The 10,601-nt window shown below is 37.9% G+C and overlaps 1 protein-coding gene across 1 annotated transcript in view; it reads right to left on the bottom strand.

Moving 5' to 3' along the window:
• Positions 1-8,072: 8,072 nt before the first annotated feature.
• Positions 8,073-10,601, bottom strand: part of LIN9 (lin-9 DREAM MuvB core complex component) — a 30,112-nt gene continuing 27,583 nt past the window's right edge. The window contains exon 15 of the mRNA XM_070734335.1: positions 8,073-9,575. Coding sequence (XP_070590436.1) covers positions 9,470-9,575 — 106 coding nt within the window. The 3' untranslated portion in view covers positions 8,073-9,469. The remainder of the gene's footprint in view (positions 9,576-10,601) is intronic.

Here is a 10,601-nt window from a genome sequence, read left to right as displayed (position 1 = left end):
TTAAACTAAAACTGATTTAAATGTTATTCATAAAATCGTACATCACAATGTACTCCCTGTTAGCGATTACTTTACCTTTAACTACAACAACACAAGAGCACGCAATAGATACAAACTAAATGTAAATCGCTCCAAACTAGACTGTAGAAAATACGATTTCGGCAATAGTGGCCAACGCCTGGAATTCACTATAAGACTCTGTTGTTTCCTCCCCCAATCCCAAAAACTTCAACCTTACACTTTCTACAATAGACTTCTTCCCTTTTCTAAGAGGTCTGTAAGGGGCATGCATAAGTGCACCATTCCTGTCTACAGTCCCTGTCCGAATGTCTTCTTATTTTTTCTATCTCTATACTTATATTATGTTAAACATACTGCAATACAGTGACCCCTCGCCACTTCATCGTTCAGCTTTCATGGCTTCGGTGCATCGCGTGTGGAGGGTTTTTTAATGTAGCAACCCAACAGTTGCCACTGCCTCCTCCCATGCCCAGGCCGCTTCTTTTCAAACATGCCGCTTCCCCAGGTGGCCGGCTTTGCTCACCACTGCCAGGCTTGATGTCAGCGGGCTGCTGCTGCCCTGACAGCAGCCCCCCGATTGCCGCGCCCACCTTGTGCTCTGGGGGAGGGGCTGCTTGCAAGCCCCTCACCTCTGCCGCCTCCTCCTCTTCCACTGCCCGCTGCCTGAGCCCGGCAACACCTTCTCTGTGGTGGCCCCGACACCCTGAAATCAACTCCCCCCGGAGTTTAGGATTGCCCCCACCCTCCTTGCCTTTCGCAAACTCCTTAAAACCCACCTCTGTCATCAGGCATGGGGAAATTGATTCCCCTGGGCCGTTTCCATTTTATGTATGGTTTGTATGAGATATATGATTGTTTTTATATTAAGGATTTTAAATTGTTTTAATAATTGGATTTGTACTGTTTTGTTGTTGTGAGCCACTCCAAGTCTTCGGAGAGGGGCAGCATACAAATCTAATAAATAATAATAATAACAACAACAACAACAACACTGTTTACATGGTGCTGGTGAAAGATCCGCCATCGCCCTCTCTCTCACTACCCCATCTCCTTCCCTTCTCTCCTGCTTTAAGGCACAGGTAAAAAGGAGCGCTGGATGAGGGGTGGGCAACGTCAGTGGGGAGAGGGTGCCATGCTTTTTATGGTTTTTTCGTTATATTTACATTGTAAATATAGCATCCCTACTTCACGGTTTTTAATTTATCACAGGTGGTCCTAGAACATAACACCTGCGACAAACGAGGGATCACTGTACCATATTTGTATGATAAATTAATAAATGTTAATTTATTAATTAATAATTAATAACTGTTAAACTAGACTGCGGAAAATACAACTTCAGCAATAGTGTGATCAACGCCTGGAATACACTGCCTGACTGTGTGGTTTCTACTCCTAACCCCAAAAACTTGCAATAATCTCCAAACTATGCAATAAAGGATAGTGGACGTGACCTTCCAGATGAGTTGCTACTCAATACCTAATTGGTATTACCTGAAGTTCATTTTGAGCAAGCAATTCCATCTCTAACACTTGTTCTATACTCTGAAAACAATGAACACGCACATAAAGTTCCAAATAATCTTGTGAAGTGTATGTTAAAGAGCTTTTAAAACTTGTTTTCTATTTTGTATAAAAGCTTATGGAAATGATGTAATGCTATCTGGGAAAGCATATTAAATCTTGTGATTGCAGTATCTGCTTTATGAGTCAGGAAATGGACTCTTAAATCTCATGCCATTTATCGAGGGGTGAAATTCAGCAAATTCTGACAGGTTGTGGAGAACAAGTAGCGGACATTTTGAGTAGTTCGGAGAACCGGCAAATGCACCTCCGTCTGACCTCAGAGTGGGATGGGAATGGAGATTTTGCAATATCCTTCCCCTGCCAAGCCTGCCAAGCCAAGGCACACCCTCCAAGCCACACCATAGAACCCGCAGTAAAAAAACAAAAATTGAATTTCGCCATTGCATCAATCCTAGACCAAACAGAGAAGAAATAGAAGAAAGGGAGAGTGCAAATGTAAATATTTACACTGGCTCACCAAAATCTCCCTTCTGATGGAAAAAAAGCAGCCTTTGAGAAATCTTTGCAATTGCTTTAGACCAGTGTTTCCCAACCTTGGCCACTTGAAGATATTTGGACTTCAACTCCCAGAATTCCCCAGCCAGTGAATGCTGGCTGGGGAATTCTGGGAGTTGAAGTCCAAATATCTTCAGGTGGCCAAGGTTGGGAAACACTAATCTAGACAAAGACAGCAGGCTCTCTTTAGAGACTTAGGCTGAGTTCTTTCCTTCTGCTAGTATGAAATGCAAATTAAAAAATGAACCACTGAACAGTAGCTTTTCTTAAAGCTTTTGGACTGGTAAGAAACTGGCAGCCCTTAAAAAGAATGCCTGTGCATGCAGGGCAAAGGAACCAGTTAACAGCAAGCTGGGCAGGGACTTATTCTTAGTCCAGAATAAGTTTACTAACTTCTGGTTGCTCCTGCAATCAATTTCTTGGGCTTCATTAAGTACTTGCAAGTTAATTTTAGAATAAATGCCCAAGGGATATTGTTGTTCATAGCTTGACTGCCTGGCAATCTGGAACTAGAGATTTACAGTGATATTTAAAAATGGGGAAAAGCTAAGAAGAATTATTTATTTAGTTAGTTAGTTTGTCAAGATAACGAGATAACAGGTATAAATATAAACATGAATATGAATACAGTACAGTAAATACATGGTACCAGGACATACAAAACCTTTGCTAGACCAATTCTTGAATACAGCTCATCTGCCTGGAATCCACACTGTATATCAGACATTGATACAATTGAGCGAGTTCAGAGGTATTCCATGAGAAGAGTACTCCACTCCTCTGGTCACTACAAAATACATTATGCCACCAAGCTTGAAATTTGGGGCTTGGGCAACCTACAACGACGCTGCCTACAGTCCAATCTAAGTGTAGCACCCAAAATTATCTGTTACAATGTCCTATCTATCAATGACTACTTCAGCTTCAACCGCAACAATACACGAGCACACAATAGATACAAACTCAAGGTAAACCACAACAAACTCAATTGCAGAAAATACATGAGCAACAGAGTAGTCAATGCCTGGAATGCGCTACCTGACTCCTTTGTTACTTCATCAAACCCCCATAGCTTCAACCTTAAACTGTCTACTGTGGACCTCACCCCATTCCTAAGAGGTTTGTAAGGGACATGCATAAGCGCACCAGCATGCCTATCATCCCTGTCCTACTGTCCCCATTTATGAAACAAACTCTTTGTCTCTTCTATGCCTCTTCCCTGCTCTGTTGTAAAGTACTAAAACATTTTATTTTGAACTGGCTGCCAGGCTGTACAGTGTTCCCTCGATTTTCATGGGGGATGCGTTCCGAAACTGCCTGCGAAAGTCGAATTTCCGCAAAGTAGAGATGCGGAAGTAAATACACTATTTTTGGCTATGAACAGTATCCCAAGCCTTCCCTTAACACTTTAAACCCCTAAATTGCAATTTCCCATTCCCTTAGCAACCATTTAGATTATTACTCAACAGGGTTATTTATTAAAGTTTATTTAAAAAATATTTATTAAAGGCGGACAAAAGTTTGGCGATGACATATGACGTCATTGGGCAGAAAAAACCGTGGTATAGGGGAAAAAAACACAAAATATTTTTAAATTAATATTTTTAAAAAACTGTAGTATAGACTTTTTGCGAAGTTTGAACCCACGAAAATCGAGGGAACACTGTACTGCAATATTTTATCCCATGCTGCAGAGAAGTGAATAATAAGAAAAAAGAGGTCTTTTTTCCCCAGAAACATCTTGCACCATAATTTTCACTTCTGCTTCTGTCAAGACATTTGTTATAATCCAGCTTTATTCAAACTTCCACAGGAACTGGCACTCTCAGAATTCACAGCTAATAATTCAATATCAGAATGCAAAGCTGATTTTCAGACAGAATAGCTGCTCTGTTTTAGTTAAGCCTATCACAATTTGTTTCTGTTCTACATTACGCTTAATGTAACTCTGCTGATGAAGTTCTATCAATAATTTACTTAGATCAAGTATTTAGTATGTGTTATAAAGTGTATCATCTCTTTGATGGCATCTTCAGAGAAGGGCGGCATACAAATCTAATAAATGAATACAACTTTTTAAAAGCTGGCTCTTTAATACAGAAATAGCAAAAATCTAGAAAATGAACACTGAACAATTGAAACTCAACTGCCATCTGCTGGACTATATAAGAAATTTTGTAAAGCAGATTATTTTTTCCCCTTTTTGCTCAAAATCAAGTATTATCCTTTTAAAGACTATCTACATTGTTAACATGAACATTTTCAAAAGACCATTTTTGGGGAGAAAACCTCTTTTTAAAGCACTACTGAAATAATTAGACTAAAAATGGAATGATAAGCCATTTCCATACTGTTCCCAGTAAGAATCTTGTAGTCTTCCAAGGGTTGAGTTCAACCTTGAAAAAACCTTTATTTTTAACTATATATGTGCAAATAAAAATTTGGAATATTTGGAAATAAAAATGTAATTTTCAAATGTTATAAAAAGATGATGAAGAGTACAATTATACATTTTTTGTAATCAGAATTCTGATTGCAGGGAAGGCAACTGGAGCCCTGCAGGTGAATCACTCCTCAACTCCTATCAGTCCCAGTCTCTATGGCCATTGAAAAGAATATTTTAATTCATGCTGTCTGGAAGCCACCTGGTTACTTATTTCTGCCAGCAGAATCTTGTACTACTGTTTTAATAGCTATACAGGTGAATCTGGAAGAATTAGAACATTGTGCAAAAGTTCATTTATTTCAGTAATGCAACTTAAAAGATGAAATGTAATATATGAGAGAGATTCATTACATGCAAGGCATGTTCACCCTGTGTTTTGTCATAATTGTGATGATTATTGGGTACAGCTCATGAAAAACCCAAATCCTCCATCTCAGAAAATTAGAATACTGTATTACATTCGATCAATAAAACAAGGATTGTACATAGAACAATATCGGACCTCTGAAAAGTACACTGCTCAAAAAAATAAACGGAATACTCAAAGAACACATCCTAGATCTGAATGAATGAAACATTCTCATTGAATACTTTGTTCTGTACAAAGTTGAATGTGCTGACAACATGTAAAATTGATTGTCAATCAATGTTGCTTCCTAAGTGGACAGTTTGATTTCACAGAAGTTTGATTTAGTTGGAGTTATATTGTGTTGTTTAAGTGTTCTCTTTATTTTTTTGAGCAGTATATAAGCATGCATATGTACTCAGTACTTGGTTTGGGTCCCTTCTGCAGTAATTACTGCCTCAATGTGGCATGGCATGGAAGCTATCAGCCTGTAGCACTGATGAGGTGTTATGGAAGACCAGGATGCTTCAATAGTGGCCTTCCACTCTTCTGCATTGTTCGGTTTCATATCTCTCTATCTTTCTCTTGGCAATGCCCCGTAGATTCTCCATGGGGTTTAGGTCAGGCAAGTTTGCTGGCCAATCAAGCACAGTAATCCCACAGTCATTGAACCAGGTTTTGATGCTTTTGGAAGTGTGGGCAGATGCCACGTCTTGCTGGAAAGTTGAAGTCAGCATCCTCATAAAGCTTGTCTGCAAAGGAAGCATGAAGCACTCCAAAATCTCCTGGAAGATGCCTGCGTTGACCCTGGACTTAATGAAGCACACTGGACTGAAACCAGCAGATGACATGGCCCCCCAAATCAACAGACTGTGAAAATCTCACACTGAACTTTAAGCATCTTGCTGTGTGTGCATCTTCCTTCTTCCCCCATACTCCGGGTCCTTGGTTTTCCAATGAGATGCAAAAGTTCTCTGCCACATTTGAAATTTCTAGCTGCGATGGACAGCAAAGTGAGGGTTGACCCCAGACACTTCTCTCTACTAACAGGCAGGCAAGCAAGCTAAAGGACCCCACCCTGTCTCTGCGAGTCAAAGCATTGAAGCACAAGCACCACGGGAACCGGGTTCCTCGTGAGAAATGCGGTTTTCTCTGCAGACCACCAAAATTTTCTTGCAGACCACTGGTTGGTGACCACCAATCTGCTGCATTCTTATATTCTTAAGCCCAAACAATTCTTAGCCCATCTATGCCAGCCTTACACAGTGGCCTGATAGGAGCATTTTGAGAAGTTCACAAACCTGGAGCTGGCTTATAATCCTCTTCCTCTGTCACAACCCAGAAACCAGTACAGGCAGTCCTTGACTTATGACCACAAGTGAGCCCAAATTTTCTGTTGCCAAGTGAAGCTTTTAGTGAGTTTTAACCCATTTTATGATCTTTCTTGCCAGAGTTGTTAAGCGAATTAATACAATTGTTAGGTGAATCTGGCTTCCCCATTGACTTTCCTCATCAGAGGGTCACAAAAAGTGATCACATGATCCTGGGACACTACAACCCTCATAAATATGAAGCAGTTGCCAAAGGTCCAATTGTAATCCTCACGACTGTGGGGATGCTGCAAAGGGTAAGTGTGAAAAATGGTTGTCATTTTTTTTAGTGTTTTTGTAACATTAAACATTAACCATGGTTGCAACAATTTAGTAATCAAATGATTGTAAGTGGAGGATATCTTCCTTTCCCTCAAGTTATAATTTTACCTTAGCTTTTCACTCACAACAAAGTAGTTTTCTCCTTTTCCCCCAGTAAACCACTGCATTTTACCATACGTTTCTCTCACACATCCTCCATGGAACCTTCCTCATTTTCCCTTGAAAACATTTTTTATTGCCTTTCCACCGATTATATTAAACATATTACATCCTTGATTGGGCAGAAATGATTAAAACTATTTTTAGTGTTAAGGAGTGTGTGGAATCAAATAATATCAGTGTTCCAGATACTATTATGCTTGTGCAACATAAAAATGATTCTTTATATACACACCTTTCTGTTTGATGTGTTTTGTTATGGGTCCCATTCCACATATGAGGGTTGCCCAGAAAGTAATGCACCACATTTTTTTTCTCAGCCTACAGTAATGGTACGAATGTGAAACTTTAAATATATATTATTTGAATTATCAGGAGTGCGTGTATAAATTTTGTATTTCTTCACATAGCGTAGCTGCAGCAGTGTTTCAAAATGGTGTCTGTAAGTGATGTACATTACAAGCAGCGTGTCATCATTGAATTTTTCACTGCAGAGAAAGAAACTGTTGGGAACATTCACAAAGGTTTGCTCCCTCAGACTTCCACTTGTTTGGGCCATTAAAGGATGCCATTCGTGGAAGACATTTTGAAGATGATGAAGAGGTGATTTGCAGTGCAGAAATGGCTTCGTGACCAGAAAAAGGAGTGGTACCAACAGAGCATACACATCCTTGTGTCTCACTGGAGGAAGGTCATAGAATGGGACGGAGATTACGTGGAAAAATAGGGAATGTAAAAGAAACACAATTCTTTGTGTGTAAGTTTCATTCTGTTCAATAAATAATTGTTGAAGAAAAAAGGTACTGCATTATTTTCTGGGTGACCCTCGTATCTATGACACTTGTCAAATCATATTCCCTTCCCCATGGCTTATAAAATTTATGTATGGTATGACTGTATGTATAACTGATCTCTTAAATTGGGGGTTTTAGATTTTTTTAATATTAGATTTGTTTACATTGTCTTTTTACTGTTGTTAGCCGCCCCGAGTCTACGGAGAGGGGCGGCATACAAATCTAATAAATAAATAATAAAAAAATATATGCTTTTCCATGTTAAGAGTTCTAGCTCCTCCAATGGATTAGTGTATAAACTCTAGAGATGGCTATTTGCTGGTCTCCCTTCTCTCATTTTTTTTAGAGCCTGTTCTACTGTCATACGCAACCATGACTAGGTTAGCTCTTGCACTGATGTGGTTTTCCATGATTGGGGAGTATTGTTTTACCTCTGGCATCAGGTGCCGTTGGTGCAAACTCGATTTGAATCCATGAGTGCTGTCCAGAGTTGTTGTAAGGGTGGTCATATAAATTATGTAAGTAAATAAATAAAGATTCTCAATGCCAAGAACTTCTCTACTGAGTCTGTGTTTCTGTCTCCTCCTTTTGGTTTAATGTAATGCCTTCCTGATAAGGCTCGTCAAACTTTCACTAAATACATTTTTCCCAGTTTTAAGAATTTTTTTAACCTTACATCTCCATATCAGATAGGAATGCATTTCTGAACACAGTTATTTCATTTCTGAAAATTATTTCAACTTTTTCATGTTTAAAATGGTTTCCAACTTTTGTAAAACATTGCAGCCTTCTCATAACTCAATGAGAATAAAATTTATGCATTTCTTAAAAGAACAGGCTTTGCTAAATATAGACTCTGCAGTTAAATTCTGAAGCAGCATAAATGCAGACACAGAATATAGATTCATTTTTAAAACTATACAAAATTTTAAATTGAAAATAATTGTTTACATTTTCTTTGTACATTAACATACAAAAGACCTCATTTTATGAGGTACTAAGGAATCAAAACATTGCTACAGCTATCTGAAAATTCTAATCTGAAAACAATTTATTACACTGAAGCTTTACAAGGTTATACTAAATATAACAACTCAATACACCCTTTTTACAAGATCAACATTTTTCTACACTCTTCGGGTCTTTAGTTTTTAAGGCAGTTTGGAGGACTGGCTATCCAATTGCATTATAAAATTATATGAATTGCTTGATAACCAGGTGTTTAGTTTAAATTGTGCAAACCAATCAGTGGAAAGTATTACCAGTTATTTGTGTGAAATATCTTCACTAAAAAACCTTTTAGTCTTCTTTTCTATTCCTTCATTCAATTACTTTTATAAGTTATAATAAATTAAATATTCCAAAGATACTAACTGATTTACAGGGATTCTCAGTATCCACAAGTGTACAATAGTAATCTATTTGCTATTACTCCTTCAGGTATTCTATTATCCTGCTATTTCTCAAACACAGGAATATATATATATATACTGCTTTATCAATTAGCACACTGTTCAGAGGCTAAAATAAAAAGCTATTAAGTCACAATATGAGCGATCATGGTTTCCAAAAAGAGGAAACTACTAATATGATCTCTCAACTGTGTCATATTAGTTTTACTGTTTTCAAAACCTTATAGTATTTAGTTGCCAGTATTTGCTGCAACCACATTTAGTTTTTCCTTTGTCATGAAAACGTGTATGCATAACTTTCAGTTTAAAACAACCAACACACACACATATTATAACGTAAGTTTAGCTGTTAAAACAAGATAATATTATGTGCATAGCAAGTGATGAAGTCCATAGCAATGCTGGTAATTTTATGCTGGTTTCTTCAGAAGTAGTACAAACACTCTCAAAATATCCTTTCTTCTTTTGTCTTCCAATTGGTAGAATATTTGGTAAAGCATACACACCAAGCATTTTCCTCTACTATATTCTGCACACTTGGAGTATAAATGTTTCTCTCAGTCTCTGTTAGTGTTATTTGCAGCAAAAGCATGTAAATTTCCCATTTGGCTGAGACCACTCTGGATATGTGCAACATGGATCTCTACATTATTCTGGAAACAGCTAAAGAAAGAAAAACAGTTCTTTTTAAAACAATCCACATGAAGATGTATTATGTGCTTCGGTATATATGTTTTCAGTTTATATACAACATTTCATGACATCAAGCTATTCATTTGTCTTTTTTTGGTATAATTTTACGCAATTTCATGAAAAGGAACCATATTTCTCAACATCATGACAGTCATGAAAATTTCTCAACATTAGTCATGAAAGAAAATTGTGTCTTTTAACACAGTAAAGAGCAAACAGTATACACTTGAAGTAGTTCCTGTGAATTGAGTAAGAGGCCGGTCTACTGAAAGGGAAATAGTTGATATGTTACATCAGGCTGGATAATTTCCAACTAGTTTCTAACTTTCCCCTTTTGGGGAAGATGGTGGGATTGCAGCTTTCAAGAGTCCTGGATACAGCAGTTTATTGAGATGCTTTTCAATGAGATCTTGGAATTGAGAGATAGCATTTATTATTTTTATAAATTATGTGTGGCAGGACCAGGGTACGGGTAGTCCTCTGGGAGTTGGGTGGCATATAAATACAAACAAACAAACAGACAGACAGACTCTCCTGCCCTGTTCAAACTTTTGATGGCCTTTGATACTAACACTGCAGTAGTCTTCTAAAATGTCTGAGGATTGGAGCAGAAAGCATTGTAATACTACTAATTTCATCATGATGGTATTGGCAAAGGGGAAAGAGTTAAACTTAAACACACTTGTTTTGCAGGGTTCCTTGAAGTTTAAAACTTTTCCAGCTTCTGTTTAACATAATATGAATCTACTAGTTGTGGTAATCCACTACTATGGGAACAGTTATCACGAATATTTAGATGTGATATATCAAGACCGCTGACAATCGATTCTATTGTGGTACTATCCAGGTTTTGGACACAGTTAGGATATGAATGAAGAAGAAAAGTTTTAGGTTCGAATCAGCAAAACGGAGTGTCTGTGGATTCAGGAGATCTTTATTATGAGTGGCTTTTCAACTTTGGTACTCAGTGGGATAGTACTTTCTCAAATAGAACTA

Source organism: Erythrolamprus reginae, chromosome 1 (assembly GCF_031021105.1).
Source record: "Erythrolamprus reginae isolate rEryReg1 chromosome 1, rEryReg1.hap1, whole genome shotgun sequence".
Classification (NCBI taxonomy): Eukaryota; Metazoa; Chordata; class Lepidosauria; order Squamata; family Dipsadidae; genus Erythrolamprus; species Erythrolamprus reginae.
This window is presented reverse-complemented; position numbering and strand designations above follow the sequence as displayed.